The sequence below is a fragment of the Muntiacus reevesi genome, chromosome 1 (genome assembly GCF_963930625.1).
Source record: "Muntiacus reevesi chromosome 1, mMunRee1.1, whole genome shotgun sequence".
Lineage (NCBI taxonomy): Eukaryota > Metazoa > Chordata > Mammalia > Artiodactyla > Cervidae > Muntiacus > Muntiacus reevesi.
The window spans coordinates 258835863-258858213 of record NC_089249.1 but is presented as its reverse complement, the minus strand read 5'-3'; the positions used below and the strand labels follow the sequence as shown (position 1 = coordinate 258858213).

At 40.8% G+C, this 22351-nt stretch overlaps 2 protein-coding genes across 4 annotated transcripts in view; one reads left to right on the top strand and one right to left on the bottom strand.

Annotated features, from left to right (window-relative positions):
* LOC136156372 (V-type proton ATPase subunit S1-like protein) overlaps positions 1–20859 on the bottom strand; it is a 44315-nt gene extending 23456 nt beyond the window's left edge. The window contains exons 1-2 of one of the 3 annotated variants that reach the window (XM_065919081.1): positions 19539–20859; positions 19033–19255 (exon numbers count right to left, since the gene is read on the bottom strand). The gene's annotated coding sequence lies outside the window, so the exon portion shown is untranslated. Of the gene's footprint in view, positions 1–16120; positions 18597–19032 lie in introns of those variants that run through there. The other 2 variants (XR_010660947.1, XM_065919080.1) reach the window with 2 other exon arrangements.
* On the top strand, positions 14132–15983 carry RPS23 (ribosomal protein S23). Its single transcript, XM_065919086.1, has 4 exons — positions 14132–14288; positions 14733–14892; positions 15550–15670; positions 15789–15983. The coding sequence occupies exons 1-4, from the start codon at positions 14285–14287 to the stop codon at positions 15933–15935; spliced, it is 432 nt and encodes a 143-aa protein (XP_065775158.1). The 5' UTR covers positions 14132–14284; the 3' UTR covers positions 15936–15983.
* Positions 20860–22351: the final 1492 nt, after the last annotated feature.

Sequence of the window (22351 nt, the reverse complement as noted above, 5' to 3'; positions counted from 1 at the left end):
TCCAAAACTGTGAAGGTCTGAGGGTTTTCCCCGCTTGGAAGCTAATGAGTTAGCCTGTTAGGGCTTCACGGATGCTAGCAAAAGGCAAGACTCCCGGGTCAGAATCAAAGGACTTTATACTTACTACTCACCAAAGAGCAAGCAGTGTGAGCATAAGTCTCTCTGCGTCATCCCTTTGCCCATAAAGTAACACAGGTGGGGGCAGATGGACACCCGTGCACGTGGTGGGTATCATTTCAGGAGAGAAACTCAAGTTTCCAAGGCTATAAGCCAACCTGCCTCTTTGCCAGAGAGAAAGATACTATTTATACCTTTCAAGGCTGTTCGTTTTACAAACATCCTAAAGCTATTCCAGAACAAAGAGCAATTAGTGACTTACAAGACAAACAGAAAATGCAGAGGAGCATGGAAAATATTCCCTCAACATTTTCCATGAGAGAACAGGAAGCTGTTCATCCACACTGCCTTCTTTTCAACTGAAAATACCTGGATTTGCTTCATTTTCTGATTTGCTGTATATGATTAAATGAAATGTCACCTACAAAAATGTGAATATAAAAAACCTACCTTCCATAATCATATACGACAATACAGAATTGAGTTCTCATGGAGAAAAAATAAAATGGATCTATCTAAATTCTAATATTTACCTTAAGGGGTGTCTAGCATTTATCAGACTACAGTCTCTATTCATCCAAATGCTCTCAGACTGAAAATCCCATTAGTCAAATGTTCAAATTGATTACAGTGGTCTTTGCAAACTGATTCCAAATCCAAATCCACGCACCTCCTACAAAGCCTGCATGACCTGGCCCTTGCTGGTCTCTCTCACCCTCTTCCCCACCAGGCTTACAGCACTCTGCTTGCACTCAGCCTCTCAACATCCTCCACATGCCAGGCTTTTGTGCACCTCAGTGACGCTGCACATATTCTTCTGGCTGTGGGAATCACTTCACACCCCTCTAACTCTTCCTGTCTTCTTCACTCTCATCATAGCATATATCACACTTTGTACCGAGACATTTACTTTCTCATTACTTGTTTACAGTGCGTTTCCTTTTCAGAAGGCCTGCTCCATGAGCACAGAGACCATGTCTAGTTAAACTGATGTACATCAAGAAGTTGCTGTTCTAAGTTGGTGCCGAGTAAAATGTGGAGGAAAATGAATAAACCTATCACAAATACTACATAATTATTCCCCACTTCATGTCACATGGCTGTGACTCCAGGGCATGAATATTTAGGTAATTGCAACTAGAAAATAAACTAATTCAAGTATTCCATCAAATTTAGTAGCTTGAAAATGCAAACAGACAAAACCCATGTTACATCAGTTTATTAGCAAAATATCATATAGTATGCACGTACTTCTCCTCGTCAAAGGTGTGACTCCATGATGGTTAATGTGGGTCAGTGTGACTGGGCTGTGAGGTGCGTGTATACTTGGCTGTGTCTCTCAGGGTGTTTCTGAATGAGATGAACATTTGATTCAGTAGACTGAGCAAAGCAAATTGCCCTTTCCAAGGTGAGTGGTCCTCATCAAATACACTGCAGGTTCAACTAGATCAAAGAGGTGCAGTAAGGGAGACTGCACATTCTCTGTCTTACAGCAAGGACATCAGTCCTTTCCTGCTTTCAGACTCAGACTACATCTGGAACTATAACTTTGGCTCCCCGGGTCTCTAGTTTGCTGGTGACTGCAAGTATAGCGACTTCACATGATCCAACTCCTATAATAAACCATATATTCATACATGTGCATATATATGTATATATCTCCTATTGGTTTTTTTGTGGATAATCCAGGCTAGTACAGACTCTTATCAAGTTCAGAGCCTAATTGCTGCCATAATTTCTACCAATTTTCATCAAATTAATTTCTGAGTTGATTAAAATCAGGTTAGCAAATGAAATACAAATGCTTTTGATTTAAATGTTAAATGTTTCTTACTTTAGATTCTCCTTTGACTTCATGGAACATGGATAAGGTGTTAAATTAGTGGCACATTTTTACATTCTTGTTTCTCAAGCTAAACTGAAACAGGAGGTTTGCTGTTTCATAAATCTGTCCATTTTGCAAACATTGATTGTCATGTGCTAGATGCCAGGAATACAGTGTAAAAAGGACCTAATCTTTGCTCCCAAGAAGATCCCAAACAAGTGATATGTGAACACATAATTGCTGGGGTAAACACTTTGGGGATATTTCACCTAGCAAATTAATGACCTTCTCTGAAGGTCCCACCTCCACTCCAAACAATGGCTGATTCAATAGGAGAAGAGAGACAGCTATGAAACAGATAAACAGACAAGAGATGGGTCATAACTATCTCTTTTGAAGAGTTGAAGCAACTAGGGAGAAAAAGGCTTCCACTACTCTCAAAAATGTTCTCATCAGGCACCTGAAAAGTCCTCACCTCAACAGAGACAGGAGTCAGAGTTTTAATTCAGTAAACTAAAAACTCACATTGAGAGTATGTGCTATTTGAAGTTGCCCTATACTTTAGGCTGCCATTTATAAAACAAGAAAAATGGATTCCTTGGACAAAAATTAATACTTCACAGAGCATTATGTACAACTACTTGGTAAAAATCCAAGATACTGTCTCCTACATAATTAACATAAACCCAGACTTTTTAACTGAAAATCTAAATAAATTTCAAAATTCACTGGCACATAGTACAAAAAATGAACCGGTTATATAAGAACTTGTTATAGATTCATTCATTTGGGTTATCTTCATAGTCAGCAATGACTGCCAGAACCAAGATTGAAAAGTAATGCTTTAGATCAGTGGAAAAATTATCACTGTTCTTTGTGTAGCTATAGAAACCCTGACCTCCCAACTTCTTTTCTTCCTCTCTTCTTCCACTCCTTCCACTCCCTCATTACTTTTTCTCTCTTGATTTTTTGGGTTTTTTTTTTTTTTTCCAATATATGGGGGGAAAAATCTTGCTTTACCTTATCTAAAGTTCTTTAAACAATAAAATGTTAGTAATATAAAATGCTCAAAATTTTACACACTTACTTTTATAAAAGTTTACATTTTTATATTATAATATTCTTACATTTAAATCACCTAGAAGTAGTCCTGGTGAATCTTCATTTTACTACAGAATGCAAAGGCAAAAGAGTGACCCCGGCCATTCTCCATCACAAAGATCATCTGGTCCCTACTGAACTCAGACAGCACAGATCTAGCTAAGAATCATCTACAGGTTCTTAAACCTCTCCAGGGAATAAGATTCTAACTTAACATCCCACTGAGTGAAGAAAATCATCTTTCTTTCCCTAATAAGAAAAATTATCTTTCATTTCTTATAATTCAAAGGTCCCTGCTGAAATAGAGGCCTATTTTCTTTTGTTTGGTGTTCAGCCAAATTAGAGAACACCTGGAGAATAACTTTTAATATGCATATTAAAATGATAACTCCCTTCCAGGAATTTTAAAAGGGCATCAAAGAACAGCATTGTCAATTCCCCCTAGACCCTACACAGGGGTTTAACTAAATAACAAGATTTTAAAGATCAACCTTGAGTATTAGTAAGACTACATGGCAATACACTATTTCTTTAGTTCCATAGAATAGATATGAGAAGAAATAACAACTATACTAAAAAGTAGCTAGAATGAGAGGATAAGAAATCTCATTAATTTTGGATAAAGGAAAAGTTGGGTTTAATAATTTAATCAGGAAAAATGAAGCACTCAATATTCATCATTAGTAGTTATACAGAGTGTGTAAGCATCTGTCTCACTTTTCCTGCTTCTTCTTGCCCACTTAAAGTTGTTATTTTATCTTGTCACATTTGATAGCAACTAATGCCTCAATTTTCATAGCTAAAGCACCAGGAATAACTTCTAACCATTCTAAAAGCTCCAATATCAATTTTCAACATTATTGAAACCCTTAGCTATTCTTCCCCAAAAGCTAACTTCTATTTCATACAGTACAAAGAATCATCATGACTCTTGACTTAAGTCTCCCCATCAACTGATCTAATTTATGAAGATCAACTTTTCTTTCTAGTTGGGCTCTGAGAGAAGTCAAATGATACTACTCTTCTGCCCCACCTGTGCCTTGAGCTCAGTCATGTCCCATTCTTTGAGGCCCCTTGGACTGTAACCTGCTAGGTTCCTCTGTTAACGGAGTTTTCCAGGAAAGAATACTGGAGGTGGTTGCCGTTTCTTTCTCCAAGGGATCTTCCCCACCCAGGGGTTGAACCCGGGTTTTCCTGCACTGCAGGTGGATCCTTACCCGCTGAGCCAGCAGGGAAACCCTGCCCCACCTGAATGCTAAACTTTTAATAACTGAGAAATTAAACAAGAGGTTGGCTTCCCTGGTGGCTCAGTCAGTAAATAATCTGCCTGCAATGCAGGAGGCCTGGGTTCGACCCCTGGGTTGGGAAGATCCCCTGGAGAAAGAAATGGCAACCCACTCCAGTATTCTTGCCTGGAAAATCCCACGGACAGAGGAGCATGGCGGGCTATATCCCCAAGTCCATGGGGTCACAAGAGTCAGACACGACTTAATGACTAAACATCCAAAACAAGATGCTAGACAAGTAGAGGGTCAAATACCACCTTTATTACTATGAAAGGCCAGATTGGAGGACAAGCTTAGTGAAGGATCAAAATAGATTGTAACTGAACCCCTCCTTGCAGAAGACAGACATGGCAACCTATCACGGTAGTACCGGTTTCTCACAGGGAAGAGAGGACTGCCCTGGAAGAAACAGGAGGAAATGTGTGCTCCATGGGCAGGCTGGGTCCCAAAAAGGAAAACAGGAAAAGCTGAACATGTCTAAACTGTTTTTTCTAAACTTAACACATGAAGAGAGATGTCACCTCTCCTCACCTGGCATGGAATGAGTAAATTGGCAGAGATGTTACCCTAATTTAACTCCTATTGGAGGAAATACTAGGAAAGAGAAAAACGTGTTCTCCTTCCTCTCTCCATGCCCTCAACATTTTTAGAACTACCAAACAGGATCTTTTGTGACAAAGTGTCTACTGGTTTTTACATACCTTTAGTAACCCATGGACATCAGGTTGCAAATTAAAATAAGAATACTTTAACTATTTCCCATCAATTCTGTGCCATATTTACATTCATCAAATTTTTTCCTTAGTTCCTTAAAAATCAAAATTGTGTCTTATAACTAACCTGGAAACCAACAAACATGTTCTGGTTAAGAAGTTAACTTCTCTAAGTTTCAATTTAAAAGGTAAAATAAGTAACTCCTACAACATAGGAGTTACTGTGTGGGTTAAAAGAAATGATGCAGGTGATTTCTAAGCCTGGCACCTAAACAGTACCTGGCCTTAGAGACCGTCGTGGTGCTGGTGGTGGTAGTGATGATGATGATATCAATGATTTTGCTCTTTCCAACATGATATAACCCCAAATTATACCATGACCTCTGATATCTCACCTGTTCTATTGCAACAGGCCCCTCCTTGGAAAGCCTAGGCTTTCTTGTCCCCCTACGGTGCCCTACCTTAGCTGTGCACATCCGATTCTAGTCACTCTTTCACCTCTGGCCTCCAATGGCTTCTCATCACACTCAGAATAAAACCCAGACTCCTTATCTTGGCCTACAGGTTGGACATGAGCTGGTCCTGCCCACCTCTTGAACTTCACCTTCCTCAGTTTTCTGGCTGGTTCACTACCCTTTAGCCAGGACAGTTTTCTTTTCTTCTGGTTCTTCAAGCTGATTCTTGTTTGAGGATCCTTTTAGAAAATTTAGGGCCCAAGGTCAAAGGAAATTCTGTCTCCTTTCAGGCTCCAAATTACATAATAAGTTCTTTATTAGGAAGTAAAAAATTCAAAGTTCCAAATACAGAAATAAAATCCTTTAAAAATTGTATTCATGGCTACAGAAATCAAAATCCTTGGTTCATAGCACATCCTAACCATCGGTTCATGCTTTATTTATTTGTTTGTTTCTATAAAAATATAGTAATTAAACCTACTGCATAAAGTAAACACAACCCAACATCCCACTATGGTCCCCAGTCTCTCCACACAATGTCACTATCATCCTGAATACAGGATACAGAAGACCTGATCAGCACTATCAACCACCTGGGGCTAATTAACACTGATAGTACATTCTTCCTCAGCAAACATACTTTCAAGAGTACAAAGAGAATTCACTAAGAGTGACTAAATCTGGGCCATAAGGCAAACCTCAACAAATTTTTAAAATACTGCAATCAAAAAAGGATATTCTTAGACCATAATGACACTAAATTAGAACTAAATAACATAGATATTTAGAAGTTATCCAAATATTTGGAAATTAAATAATGCAATTCTAAATAATTCATAAGTGAAAAGGGAAATTAAAAGAGAAATTAGAAAATGCTTTGAAATGAATTAAAACTAAAATATAACATTCCAAAACTCAAGTAATACTTAGAGGGACAGTCATACCATTATGTATATTAAAAAAGAACAAAGATCTCAAATCAATAACAGAAGATTTCCTTTAACTCCAAAACAAGCAGAAAAAAAATAAATAAGAAAAGATAAGACCAGAAATCAATGAAAATGAAGACAGAAAAACAATAGAGAAAATCAGTGAAAGCAAAAGCTGGTTCTTTGAGTAGATCAAGAAGATTACTAAACTTCGAAGTGACCAAGAGAAAAAGAGAGGACTTCCCTGGCAGTCCAGTGCGTAAGACTCCACACTTCCAGTGCAGGAAGTGCAGGTTCAATCCCTGGTTGGGGGAGTAAGATCCCACATGCCACGTGGCCAAAAAAACAAAACTGAAAGGTATACTTTTTATAAAATTTTAAAACTTCAAGAAAATTAGAGATACCAAGGGAACATTTCACACAAAGATGGGCACAATAAAAGACAGAAACAGTATGGATTTCACAGAAGCAGAAGATATTAAGAAGAGGTGGCAAGAATACACAGAAAAGATTTTAATGACCCAGATAACCAAAATGGTGTGATCACTCAACTAGAGTCAGACATCCTGGAGTGCGAAGTCAAGTGCACCTTAGGAAGCATCACTATGAACAAACCTAGTGGAGGTGATGGAATTCCAGCTGAGCTATTTCAAAACCTAAAAGATGACTCTGTGAAAGTGCTGCATTCAGTATGCCAGTGAATTTGGAAAACTCAGCAGCGGCCACAGGACTGGACAAGGTCAGTTTTCATTCCAATTCCAAAGAAAGGCAATGCCATAGAATATTCAGACTACTGTACAATTGCATTCATCTCACATGCTAGGGAAGGAAAAAGCAATCCTCTCCATCATCCTTGCCTGGAAAATTCCATGGAGAGAGGAGCCTGGCGGGCTGCAGTTCACGGGGTCACCAAGAGTTGGGCACAACTGAGCAACACACATACACACACACACACACACACACACACACACACACACACACACATACAAGCAATGTAATGCTCAAAATTCTCCAAGCTAGGCTTCAACAGTACATGAGCTGAGAACTTCCAGATGTTCAAGCTGGATTTAGAAAAGGCAGAGGAACCAGAGTTAAAATTGCCAACATCCGGTGGATCACTGAAAAAGCAAGAGAATTCCATAAAAAGAACATCTACTTCTGCTTCACTGACTATGTCAAAGCCTTTGACTGTGTGGATCACAATACACTGGAAAATTCTTCAAGAAATGGGAATACCAGACCATCTTACCTGCCTCCTGAGAAATCTGCATGCAGGTTAAGAAGCAACAGAACTGAACATGGAACAAAAGGCTGGTTCCAAATTGGGAAAGGAGTACATCAAGGTTGTATATTTTCACCTTGCTTATTTAAATTGTACGCAGTGTACATCATGCAAAATGCTGGACTCGATGAAGCACATGCTGGAATCAAGATTGCTGGGAGAAATATCAATAACCTCAGATATGCAGACAATACCACCCTTATGGCAGAAAACAAAGAGAAACTAGAGCCTCTTGATGAAAGTGAAAGTGGAGAGTGAAAAAGTTGGCTTAAAACTCAACATTCAGAAACCAAAGATCATGACACCCAGTCCCATTACTTCATGGCAGACAGATGGGGAAACAATGGAAACAGTGAGAGACTTTATTTTCTTGGGCTCCAAAATCACTGCAGATGGTGACTGCAGGCATGAAACTAAAAGACGTTTGTTCCTTGGAAGAAAGGCGATGACAAACCTAGACAGCATATTAAAAAGCAGAAACATTACTTTCCCGACAAAGGTCTGTCTAGTCAAAGTTGTGATTTTTCCAGTAGTCATGAATGATTGTGAGAGTTGGACCATAAAGAAAGCTGAGCACCGCAGAATGGTTACTTCTGAACTGTGGTGTTGGAGAAGACTCTTGAGAGTGCCCTGGACAGCAAGGAGATCAAATAGTCAAACCTGGAGGAAATCAGTTCTGAATATTCATTGGAAGGACTGATGCTGAACCTCAAATTCCAATACTTTGGCCCCTTGATGCAACGAACTGACTCATTGGAAAAGACCCTGATGTTGGGAAAGATTGAAGGTAGGAGGAGAAGGGGACAACAGAGGGTGAGATGGTTGGATGGCATCACTAACTTGATGGACATGAGTTTGAACAAGCTCCGGGAGTTGGTGATGGACAGGGAAGCCTGGCGTGCTGCAATCCATGGGGTCACAAAGAGTCAGACACGATTGAGCAACTGAACTGACTGAACTGAGGGTGGCTACTGTAAAATTAGAAAAAAAAAAAGAAAAGAAAAAAAAAGAGAAAGAAGATGCAGATTATCAATATCAGGAATGGGAGATGAGACATCATTATAAATCTATGAATATTAAAAAGATTATAAAGGAATACTACAAACAACTTTATGCCCATACATTTGACAACTTAGATAAAATAGACAAATACCTTGAAATGCACACATTACCAAAACTCACTTGAAAAAAGATAACCTGTTTAGTACTATATAGCATTTTACACTCATTGTTAAAACAACTTCCAACAAGTATATATAACACATATATTCATGTATAATAGAATGTCATAACAACCTAATGAAATATTTTTGAAAACTTAGATGAAATAGACAAACTCTAAAAAATGACTTACCAAATCTGACTCAAGAAGAAATCATGGTTCTCTGACTCATTCTGTAACTAGAGATTTAGTTTAAATTAGATTTAATTAAAAAGATATTTAAGCTGTTTATAACCTTTCCACAAAGAAAGCACCCAGCCCAGATGATTTTACAGGATGTTTTACTCAACTTTCAAGGAACAATCTATCCCAACTTTATATGAACATTCCTGTGACTATCAACTCAGGCTGTAACTTGTCTTTTTCTCTCTTTCAGGTGTATTTTTTTTTTAACAAGGTTCTTAATATGGTCAAATTTATCATTCTTCTTATTTAGAAATATTTTCCTTTCCTAAGTTCATGGAGATACTCACCTTTGTTATCTATTCAGAATTTTAAGATTTTACTGTTGACATACCGGACCTCAATCTGCCTGCAATTGATTTTTGTTTTTAGCCTGAAATGGTGACTCAATTTAATTTGGGTAACCACTTTTTGTGTGGCTCCATCTGTTTGACAATTGTTCTTTTACACACTGATCTGACATCTAATTCTGTCACTTAATAACATTCTATACTCCTTCTATAGGAGTCTTTTGCTGGACTCTATGTATTCTATTCATTAGTCAAGTTATCAACTTCTGTACTAACACTACTCTTACTTGCATGCATGCTAAGTCGCTTCAGTTGTGTCTGACTCTGTGCAACACTGTAGACTGCAGCCTGCCAGGCTCCTCTGTCCATGTGATTCTCCAGGCAAGAATACTGGAGTGGGTTGCCACGAGGGGATCTTCCAGACCCAAGGATGGAACCCTTGTCTCTTACGTATCCTTCACTGTCAGGCAGGTTCTTTATCTCTAGCGCCACCTGAGAAGCCCATTAGCCTCATAGAAATTTCTCATATCTGGTAGGGCCAGGCCTTCAGAACTGTTTTGCCTACTCCTGGCTCTTTACTTGGGCTACCCAGGTGGTGCTGGTGGTAAAGAGCCCTCCTGTCAAAGCAAGTAGATCTATGAGACACAGGTTCCTCCCTGAGTTGGGAAGATGCCCTGAAAGAAGGACATGGCAACCCACTCCAGTATTCTTGCCTGCAGAATCCTATGGACAGAGGAGCCTGGCAGGCTACAGCCCATAGGGTCTCAAATATTGGGGCATGTTTGAATTGACTTAGTAGAAAAAAAAAAAAAAAAAGGCTCTTTACTCCTCCAGTATCTCATGGTTCATTGTAATCCTTCCCTTACTCTCAACTCCCTTGCCCTTCCTCGGGCACATTTACTGTAAATAGACTCCACCCCTAGGCCAACTATCTACTCAGTCACTGTATCAAATGAATCTGAAGAATACACAAAGCCATGGTAACTGATATGACTTCATAACTATGGTTTCAAATGGGTCCTCAAAATTCTCTTGTCAACCTATCCTCCCACACTTCTAAATTAGAAGGCAAAATTCATGTTAAGACCTAATCCCCAATGTGATAGCATTAGTAGGTGTGTGTGTTGGCGGGGGCATGTCTTTGGGTGTAGATTAGATATAGAGGAGCCCTCATGAATGGGATTAGAACTCTCATAAAGAGACCCCAATATATCAAATATATCTCAATAAAACTGAGAAAAAATAAAACAATAAAAAAATGAAATATAAATAAAAGTGACCCCAGAGCTGCCTTCAACCTTTGAGGCTATTGCAATAGAGTCTATGAACCAGGAAGCAGGCTCCCAGCAGACACCAGATCTTCCAGCACCTTAACCTTGGACTTTCCAGTCTCCAGAAATGTAAGAAATAAATTTCTATTGTTTATAAGCTACCCAGTTTATGGTATTATGTTATAGCAGCCTGAAAGGACTAAGACACTATAAACAGAGGTAATAAGAGTATTTACCTTTTAGCATTATAAGAATTAAATGAGTTAGTAAATATAAGGCACATATAATAATGTGAAAGTGAAAGCTGTTCAGTCATGTCTGACTTTTTGCCACCCCATAGACTATACAGTCCATGGAATTCTCTAGGCCAGAATACTAAAGTGGGTAGCCTTTCCCTTCTCCAGGGAATCTTCCCAACCCAAGGATCGAAACCAGGTCTCCTGCATTGCAGGTGGATTCTTTGCCAGTTGAGCCACAAGAGAAGCCCAAAATATGCGGCACACAGTAAATACTATTTGATGCTAGCACTGTCATCCTAATGATGATTTCACATCTTACCCCTCTACACACACCCCTTTTTCCTGCTCTTTCTCTTCACTGGTGATCCTGTTTATTTCACTGACATAAGAGTAGTAAAAGAGAAGTTCCACATCTTCCTATCAACAGATCTTCCAATTTACTTGCAGTTGTACCCCTATACTCTGCCTTCTCTATTACTATACATAAATTGTTACTATTCCTAAGATCAGTTCCTCCACTTGGGGACTTCCCTGGTGGGTCCAGTGGTGTGGTCCAGTCCACATCAGGGGGTGCAGGTTTGATCCTTCGTTGGGAGCTAAGATCTACATGGTACAGAAAAAAAAAAAATTCCTCCACTTAGGCACCCCTCTAGTATGCTCAAGGATTTGCTCATGCAATTATCCCTCTTCTCTGTGAATTTTCTGTTTTGTCTTCTTGACTGGAATAATCTTATCAGTATATAAAAATATTATAAAATGTGATGTCTTAAGCCCATTCTGACAAACCCTGTCCAGCTGTGGCCCCCTTTCTCTGCACATTATAGAAAAACTCCTTACAAAAACTGTCCATAATTGCTGTCTACACTTCCTTCTTTCCCATATTCTCTTGACTCCAATCCAATCAAGCTTATACCTTCACCATTTCATGGGATCCCCTCCTGACAAGGCACCAATAACCTCTACAATGCCAAATCAAAAAGACAGTTCTCAGTTCTCATCTTACCCTTCCTTCACATTTGCTCCCTTCTACCCTCTTCACTTGGCTGTTGTTAAAGTACAGCATTAGCTACTCCTCAGTCTATTTTGCTTCATCTGCTTCTCTGTCCTACCACTAAGTATCTGTCTGCTCAAGTGTCGGGCCTCCAACCTCTCACTGTCCTGTATTTGCTGTTGTTTAGTCGCTATGACATGTTCAACTCTTTTGCAACCCCATGGACAGACGGTAGCCCACCAGGCTCCACTCTGCATGGGACTTCTTGGGCATGAATGCTGGAGTGGGTTGCCACTTCTTTCCCCAGGGGATCTTCCCCACGCAGGGATCAAACCCTTGTCTCTCGCATTGCAGGCAGATTCTTTACTGCTGAGCCACCAGGGAAGCCCTTCTCTGTCCTACCTACAGTCGTTCCCTAAATGATCTCACTCAGCACCAAGGCTTTCAGTGCTATCTATTCACTGATAACTCTCTGGAACACCATGCCCACGTATCTAAATGACCATCTTGCATCCCTATCTGGAAGTCTAACAAGCATCTCAAACTCAATGTATCCTTAACAGCACCCTTAATATATCCCCTTCTAAACCTACTCTTTCCCCAGTATTTCCCACACAGTAAATAACACAAATCATTCAATTGCCCAGGACGCAAATCATAATTAACTCCTTTCTCACAGCCTACATGCATGCTTGCATGCTAGGTCTTGTTCAACTTTTTGAAACCCTATAAACTGTAGCCTGCCAGGCTCCTCTGTCCATGGGATTCTCCAGGCAAGAATACTGGAGTGGGTTGCCATGCCCTCCTCCAGCGGATATTCCCAACCCAGGGATCAAACCTAGGTCTCTTATGTCTCCTACATTGGAGGCGGGCTCTTTACCACTAGTGCCACCTCACAGCCTACAGTCCTGAGCAAATCTTGTTGGCTCTGCCATCAAACTGTAAATCTAATCTCACCACTTTTTACCACCTTGTACTGAGACGTGCATTATCTCCCAACTGAAATAGGGTAACACTCTCTCAACTGGCCTCACAGATTCATCTCTTTGTTCCTCCTCACAACAGCCAGAGTGAACCCACAAAAATATAAGCTCTGTCTTGTTACTCCCCTGCTGAAAACTTTTCAAAGGTATCCAATCACAGGAAGAGTACAGTCTTTACCATGGTCTACAGGATCCACAGGTCCCCGTGCACTCTCAAACCTCACCTATTGCCAGACTACTCTTCAAGCACTCAGCTACCCCCTCCCTGATCCTTCAGCTCTTAACAAGTACCAGCCTCATTCTATACTTACAGAGGATCCCTCTTTTTAGAAGACTTCACCCATATACCTGTTTAGATGGCTGTCTTTCTTTAGCATCTCAGCTCAGATGTAATCTCCACAGAGACAACTTCTACCACCACCCTACCCAGAACAGCCACCTGCCTCCCCAAGTCAATCACCTAACCAGCTGCATTTTCTCCATTGTACTTATCAATATGTAAAATTATCTTTTTATTTTTAAATACACTTATATTTTTGTCTTCTCTTACCTAGAATATAAACTTTCTAAGAGCAGAAACCTTAATTATTTTGTTGTCTGTTACACCACCAAGTGCCTGGAACAGCAGGCAGGATCTAAGACAATTTTATAAAGAGTTGTGCCAGAATCCAACATCCCAGAGAGCTTTTTCTTTCTTATGGTAAGAAATGGATTTATTTACAGAGAAACGCACTCCACAGAATGTGGGCCATCTCAGAATATGAGAGGCTCCAGAAAACTTTTGTATCTATTTCACTCTCCAGGAGAAGCTGAGTTCACTCAAAGAATCAAGGTTCCACAACTAAAACAGCAGCTTTGGGAGTTTAAGACTGGGTCTCTGACTAAAGCGTGAGCTTTTAAATACTGCGTCACCTTCTTTCACTAAATGTTTTCAATTTACTGTGCTTCTTGTGAGAGGAATTAAGGTTCCTCGGAGGTCTAACTTTCCGAACTTCAAGCACAAGGCGCTCTCCCCAGCACACGTAGCCGCCCTGGGCCTCTCACTCAGCGCCTCAGAGCCCGCCCCGCGCGTTTGCTCAGAGCGCCTGCGCCGGGCGCCGGGCTCATGCAAAGGCTTCTGGGATCGGTAGTCGCGGTTTCTTCCGTCCGCGGTATTCGCATAAAAAGAAAGAAACCACAGCGCACGTTAGATATCCCTGAACGGCACGCAAATTAGATAAGACGCAGATTCTGGAAAGTGGTGCAAGCTTGTCGCTTTCGACCGAGGGGCGCCAGCCGGGATCAGGCGCGGCGCAGACAGCCTCGGGGCCCTCGGCTGGGCGGGGCTTGCTCGCGGGGGCTTGTGACTCCTTCCTGCGCTTCCTCTCTCTTTCGCTCGGGCCCGTGGTGCCGGCAGGATGGGTGAGTTGTCCCCTCTGCTGGGCAGAGCGGCTTGCACGTGGAACTTGGGGTTTCGGGGACCGGCGGGAAGATAGGAAACAGAGCGGTGAGGGAGAGCCGTGGGAAGGGCCGGTGGGGAGCGCCTGGGGAGCGCCGCTGCTGCAGCCACATGGCCGCGGGAAGGGGCCTGCGCGGCGCGGAGTTAAGAGGGACGCCGGAGCGCCGCAGCTTTCCCCCGGAGCGTTGGCGCGGGGCTTCGTCCCTTTGAGAAAGTGTAGCCATTGGAGCACTTGTGTCCACGTCTTAGTTGATTCAAGGGGAACCCTGTGGTTTGGCCTATGGGCCAAGATGTGATGTCAGAGCCTACCGGCCGGTAGTCTTAAATAAAGCTGATACTTGAGATAATGTGGAAAAAAAAACTGGGGGTGATATTACTGGGAAATCTAAGGTGATTGTGATTTTTAGGCAAGTGTCGCGGTCTTCGCACTGCCAGGAAGCTCCGTAGCCACCGACGAGACCAGAAGTGGCATGATAAACAGTACAAGAAGGCCCATTTGGGCACAGCCCTGAAGGCCAACCCTTTTGGCGGCGCCTCTCACGCCAAGGGAATTGTGCTGGAAAAAGTGTAAGTGAAAGCCCATTGTTGGTTCCTTCATGGTTTTAGTATGGTAACTCGGGATAAGTGCATTTAACGGTTGATGTGAATTCTAGGTTTTTGTGTGTCCACGTTTTTTGGAACGTTACATAAGCCCGGAAGATTTTTAAGCATTTAATACTACTTTAGAAGGAATTGGGGTGACATCGGAGGAGAGAAAGTAACCATAAACAAGGGGCATTCTGAGAGCTTAATGTGTGTGGAACTTTAATCGCCCATCAGCTGGTTCGTCTTGGCACTCCCCATGTTTCCACTTGAGAAGACATGTAGAAAAGTTACCTGCCTAATGTTATACAGCTAAGATTGAGCCACATGGATTTGCCAACACTCAACTGTTTTTTGACTTTACAGAAGGATAACTGTGTGACCCTATCAAATTTAGTGAGGGAATCCATTATTTCTGGCTCTAGTTCTTGGTTCATGTTTTATCGCTGTAAAGAGGCCATAATTTGCCCTGATGTTGGTCTGATGAATTTAAGACTGAAGAAAAACTTAGCGATAAGTTAGGGATTTAAATTATGTTGAACAGGTAGGAATATTGCAGTTTCTAATAAGCTTTATACTTCATGAAGTAAAATATGTCCCTTTTCAGAAAGCCAAATTACTCTTATTCTGTTTATGTTTCAGAGGAGTTGAAGCCAAACAGCCAAATTCTGCCATCAGGAAGTGTGTCAGGGTTCAACTAATCAAGAATGGCAAAAAAATCACTGCTTTTGTACCCAATGATGGTTGCTTGAATTTTATTGAGGTGAGTGTTTTAGTTATCATCTGTTTCTAGGGGAGTTTCCCCCAGTTGTTTATAGGATGGATGGGTGTTTTGGGTGATTGCCACTTACACCAGAAGTAAACTGTTGGTTTTATTCCAGGAAAATGATGAAGTTCTGGTTGCTGGATTTGGTCGCAAAGGTCATGCTGTTGGTGACATTCCTGGAGTCCGCTTTAAGGTTGTCAAAGTAGCCAATGTCTCTCTTTTGGCTTTATACAAAGGCAAGAAGGAAAGACCAAGATCATAAATGTTGATGATGAAAGCACGATAGTAATAAATTTTCATATACCAAAAATATGTTCTTTGTCCTATTTTCCTGCCCCAAGGAAAACTGTTGATTCAGGATTTTCTAGAGTAAATGGGATTCATAAATTTTTTTTCCTCTGTGGAATAAACCATATTAGTTAAAGTTGAAATAAGTGTACGGTATGTTGAGAAAACCCAACCAACCCAGTTGGTAGTAGGAATCATTTTGAAATCTTGAGAAACATATATTGGATGTACCTCCTTCAGTTCAGTCGCTCAGTCATGTCTAACTCTGCGACCCCATGAATCGTAGCATGCCGGGCCTCCCTGTCCATCACCTCTACCTCCTTAGGGACCCAATATTGTATACTATGCTGTCTGGGTTGGGAAGATCCCCTGGAGAAGGAAATGGCAACCCACTCCAGTACTCTTGCCTGGAAAATTCCATGGACTGAGGAGCCTGGTGGGCTACGGTCCATGGGGTCGCAAAGAGTCGGACTCAACCGAGCGACTTCACTTCATGCTCAGGTTACTCTGCTTTAGTGATTTCATTTTACCTAAAGGCTATCAACGTGTTGTAATTGAGTTTACAGTAGCAAAACTTAGGCATTACACGATATAATAGGTGGGTGTTAATGAAAGTGTATGCCAAGCAAATTAAGGCAGAGGAAAAAAGTAAGGGAGATCAATTATGGTCTAGATTTTATGTGTCTTGAGCTTGTCACTAAAGTAGATTTTTGAGATTTAAAACCTTGAGATTTACTTTGAGGCACACTAATGGAAGTGTCTAGGTAGAAATGGTCTAGATGGCTTACATTTTGATAATTGAAACTTGGATGTTAGTTGGATACATAGGGATCCCCTGTCCACAGATTGCTTTCAAAATTTCCATAGGAAGAAATGATACAATTATATCTAAAACTTACTAGCCTTACAAAATGTGTGGTCTGAAGAACTGCTTTTGGCAGCATCAGTAGGTACGAGTTAATTTATTCTCTGATCAAAGTCTAGTGTTAGGTTATGTTTTGGATATTTGGGCTTCCCTTGTGGCTCAGGTGGTAAAGAATCCACCTGCAATATGGGAGACCTGGGTTCGATCCCTGGGTTGGGAAGATCGAACGGAGAAGAGAAAGGCTACCCATTTCAGTCTTCTTTCCTAGAGAATTCCATAGACTGTAGTCGATGGGGTCACAGAATCGGACACAACTGAGCAACTTTCTGGATATTTCGAAAATCGAGATTTTTAGACTTAATATCTTTAGATCAAGAGTAGAATCCTTACTGTGGCGATAGGAGACCCTGTTGTGTTTTCTGCCTACTTAGCAGCACTGACTCTCTCACTTGCTCAAACCTGCATTCCCCATCCAGCTTCAGGAAGGACCTGGTCGATTGCTTGCTGCTACTCCCACCACAAACCACTGATCCCAAATTCACACTTCACACTTGTGCTTACACTTGTCACAACTGTGTGATGATTTGTCTTTCCACGAGGATTCAGTTCAGTCGCTCAGTCATGTCCAACCCTGCAAGCCCATGGAATGCAGCAGGCCAGACCTCCCTGTCCATCACCAACTCCCAGAGCTTACTCAAACTTCTGTCCATCGAGTGGGTAATGCCATCCAACCATCTCATCTCAACCATGTCGTCCCCTTCTGCCTTCAGTCTTTCCCAGCATCAGGGTCTTTTCTTCCTATCAGATGGCTACAAGTATTGGAGTTTCAGCTTCAGCATCAGTCCTTCCAATAAATATTCAGAACTGATTTCCTTTAGGATGGACTGCTTTGATCTCCTTGAAGTCCAAGGGACTCTCAAGAGTCTTCTCTAACACCACAGTTCAAAAGCATCAATTCTTCGGCGCTCAGCTTTCTTTATAGTCCAACTTTCACATCCATACATTACTGGAAAAATCATAGCTTTGACTAGACAAGACACCTTTGTTGCAAAGTAATGTCTGCTTTATAATATGCTGTTTAGGTTGGTCATAGCTTTCTTCCAAGGAGCAAGTGTCTTAATAATGGCTGCAGTCACCATCTGCAGTGATTTTGGAGCCTCCCCTCAAAAAGTCTCTTTCCATTGTTTCCCCATCTCTTTGCCATGAAGTGATAGGACCAGATGCCATGATCTTTGTTTTCTGAATGTTGAACTTTAAGCCAACTTTTTCATTCTCCTCTTTCACTTTCATCAAGAGGCTCTTTAGTTCTTTGCTTTCTGCCATAAGGGTAGTGTCATCGTGTACCTGAGGTTATAGATAATTCTGTGGGCAATATAGATTCCAGCTTGTATTCATCCATCCCAGCATTTCGCATGATGTATTCTGCATATAGGTTAATAAGGGTGACAGTATACAGACTTGATGTACTCCTTTCCTGATTTGGAATCAGTCTGTTTCATGTTCAGTTCTAACCATTGCTTCTTGACCTGCATACAGATTTCTCAGGAGGCAGGTCAGGTGATCTGGTATTCCCATCTCTCAGAATTTTCCACAGTTTGTTGTGATCCACACAAATGCTTTGGCATAGTCAATAAAGCAGAAGTAGATGTTTTTCTGGAACTCTTGCTTTTTTGATGATCCAACGGTTGTTGGCAATTTATCTCTGGTTCCTATGCCTTTTCTAAATCCAGCTGAACATCTGGAAGTTCATGGTTCACGTACTGTTGAAGCCTAGCTTGGAGAATTTTAAGCATTATTTGCTAGCATGTGAGATGAGTGCAATTGTGTAGTAGTTTGAATATTCTTTGGCACTACCTTTCTTTGGGATTGGAATGAAAGACTATAGAGATGGGCTATTTTTTAATTGACATTAACGTAAGATGCACATGTTAATTTGGTCTATCTGCAATGCAGGAGACCTGGGTTCCATCCCTGAGTCAGAAAGATCCCCTGGAGCAGGGAATGGCAACCCAGGAACCTGGTGGGCTACAGTCCATGGGGTCACCAAGAGTTGCACACTGCTGAGTGACTAACACAGTTCATGGTTGCCATTCCAGCTAGCGCTTCCAATTGCAGTCACTGGTTAAAAAGCCATTCCCAAAAGCTGACCAAATGCTTCTGGATGGGTGTAACTGTTCCAAACCGGAAGCCCCTGGGCCGCACTCACCTGGACTAAGAGGAGGCTGTGGAGGGCCACATGGTTTCACGCCAGGGCTCAGGCCTAGGCATATGGAGGGCACCCTTGGCAGGAGGGCATGGCTCTGGCAGCAGGAAGCGCTGTATCCAGCGGGGTGTGCAGAAATGTGGAGGAGTCGGGATGATGGCCTAGAGGAACAAACAAGCACCTCCTCCAGCATCTGGCTCATGCAGCCCTGAGAAGTCAGCTGAACCTGTCGAGATGAACAAGCCTGGATAGAGTTAAGACACCCTGCGATGAAGGCTCATGCTTGTCTCCTGGGTGCCCCAGGACACCCTGTCCTGTGACAACTGACTGACCCATAAATCCACACAGGTGCCTCAGACCTGAATGTTTGATCCTGAGGTGAGTTCTCTTTGCCTTCTGTGTAGTCCCACTGTCCCACCCCGTCCCCCAGCACCTTGTGATCAAGGCCCCTTCCTTCTTGGATTCCCTCCACCCTGACCCTGCTGTAAGGAGAGAAATGAGGCACTAACCTTGGGTGCATATTGTAAACAATCCGAGCAGCTCTTTGCCACCCCATAGACTGTACAGCCCTTGGAATTCTCCAGGCCAGGATACTGGAGTGGGTAGCCTTTCCTTTTCCAGCGGATCTTCCCGACCCAGGAATCAAACCAGGGTCTCCTACATAGCAGGTGGATTCTTTACCAACTGAACTACCAGGGAAACCCTTGGTGGAAATAGAAGAGTTAATTCTAAAATTTATATGGAAAGGCACTGGAATAGCTAAAACGTTGAAAATGAATAAAGGTGAAGGACTCACAAACTGGTTTTAAGACTTTGTTTATAGCTACAGTACTCAAGAGAGTTTGATCCTGGAGGAAGGACAGACGCACATTAGTGAACCAGGAAACTGTAAGTAGACTTAAACAGGTATGACCAACTGATTTTTGACAGAGATACAAAAGCACTTCAGTGGTGGACAGATAGATTTTTCAGTATATAGTGTGGACTTTGATTAGCAAGAAAGTGGACTTAAACCTACATTTCCCACCTTATACAAAAATTAACTAAAATGGATCACATATCTGAATATAAGCTATAAAAACTGTAGAAGACAGAAGAGTTTCGTGACTTAGGCTTAGCTGAAGAGTTCTACAACGTTACACCAAACACATTCCAGAGGAAGAAAGCATAATGTGGTTTTCATCAAAATTAAAATATTTTGTTCTGTGAAATATCTTGTTAAAAGGATGAAAAGAAACTATAGGTTGAGAGAAAATATTTGCAAATCATATACCCAATAAAAGACTTGTATCCAAAATATATGAAGAACTTTCTAATCTCAAAAGTAAGAAAACAATCCTTTTGCAAAATGGATGAATGAACAAATATTTCACTGAAGAGATGACAAGCACATGAAAAGATGATTAACATTATCTGCCATTAGAAAATGCAAATTAAAAACATGAGTTATCACAACACAAGTATCAAATGTCTACAAAAAATTACCAAGGACTGGCGAGCAACTGGATTGTTGGTAGGACTCTGAAATAGTAGTCACTCTAGCAAATTTTGGCAATTTCTTATAAAGTTAACATATAGTTAGGATCCAGCAGTTGCACTCCTGGGTAGTTATTACACAGAAATGAAATGTCTGCCCACACAAATCTTGTGCACACATGTTTGTGGCAACTGCATTTGTGATAGCCAAGAAAGAGAAGCAACCTAAATGCCCTCCCTTCAGTGGGCAAATAAACTGGTTACATCCATAAATGAAATGCTACTCAGTCATAAGACATGTCACATGCAACAACTTCTTTGAATCTTAGTGGTATGCTAAGTACAAAAAGCCAATCTCAAAAGGTTACATACATCTTGTATCATTTCATTTATATAAACTTCTTGAAATGACAAAATTACAGCAATAGAGAAGAGATGAGTGGTTGCCACGGGGTGTAGCGTCAAACTATAAAGGTTGAAAGAAGAGAATATGTGTGTGTTGATGGAACAGCTCTGTGTCCTGATTGTGGAGGTGTTCACACAAATCAATACTTGGGATGGAATTTCATAGTCCCCCAAAAGTATATATAACAATTGATGAGATGCAAGTAAGTTCTGTAATTTAGTTAATACTATTGTAATGTCAATTTACTGGTTTTGAAAATACACCCTTGGTTATCAAATATGCTATTAAGCCGAATTTGGGTGAAGTATACAAACTATTCTTTTTTTGCAACTTCTTGTGATTCTTAGTTACAAATTAAAAGTTTTTAAAATTGTGAATAAATAATTATTTAACTTTTGTTACTCCTTATATTTGCTTAGCAAACTCCAAACAAATCAGAAATTGTTAACGCAAAAAGAATCTGGAGACCAGGTAATCCTGTGAGCCCCAAATCCAGGACATCAGAGTCCCTAAGGCATTTGTTAGATTGTACAAGTACCCCTGGTCTTCTGGGAAACAATCTTTACAGTATTTCTGGGAAAACTTGTCTTATTGGTAAACTGTCAGGCATTCTTTATGAAGCCAAGGGTGCTTTCCTCACTTATGGGGATACTACTGCTATATTTCAGCCACCTCATAAGTCAGAAGCCCAAAAAAGATAGCTGTTAAGTATTTCTGAAACATTTTGTCCAAGTAAGCAGCATAGCTGAAACCAGAAACAATCAGTCCTTTACACTGTTCCTATAGGAGATGCACCTCATTGCAAAATAGTAAAGACTACCTTGCAGGTGGCTGCTTAGCAAATTGTAGAATAAATGTATGCTGAGTATTTAATAAGAGTTTTTGTTGTATACCTTATGAAAGGAAGGGGATAGTATGACACAGTTGGTAAATTTTCTGAGTGTTTATATGGAAATGTTGAAACACCAGTTACTGATGGTCTTCAAAAAAAAATTTAAACTGTTTTAGGGAAAAATACTTGATATATAGTTTTTTTTTCCTTTTATTTTTTGATAGAGTTGAGAGACAGTTCTAATTTGACAGCTATGCACATTTGAATGTGTGTCTATATATGAATTTTCTGTTTCATTCAAGGTTAATGTCTGCATTTCATTATAATAATCACACTGTGGGTAACATTCCTGGATTCTGTTTCAAGGTTGTCAAAGTAGCTAACATTTCGTTATTGGTTTTACATAAAGTTGAGAAAAGAGACTAAGATCATAAATTACCATATTATAATAAAATTCACTAACAGCTATGTGTATAATCTTTATTCTGTAAAATCTGTTTAAATGGATCATGCAAGTATTAACTCACAATTCTTATGATATTATACTTGGGGGGATAGACTTGGCAGGTTGTACTAAGCATTCTGAGTTTCTAGCACAATTTCTATCC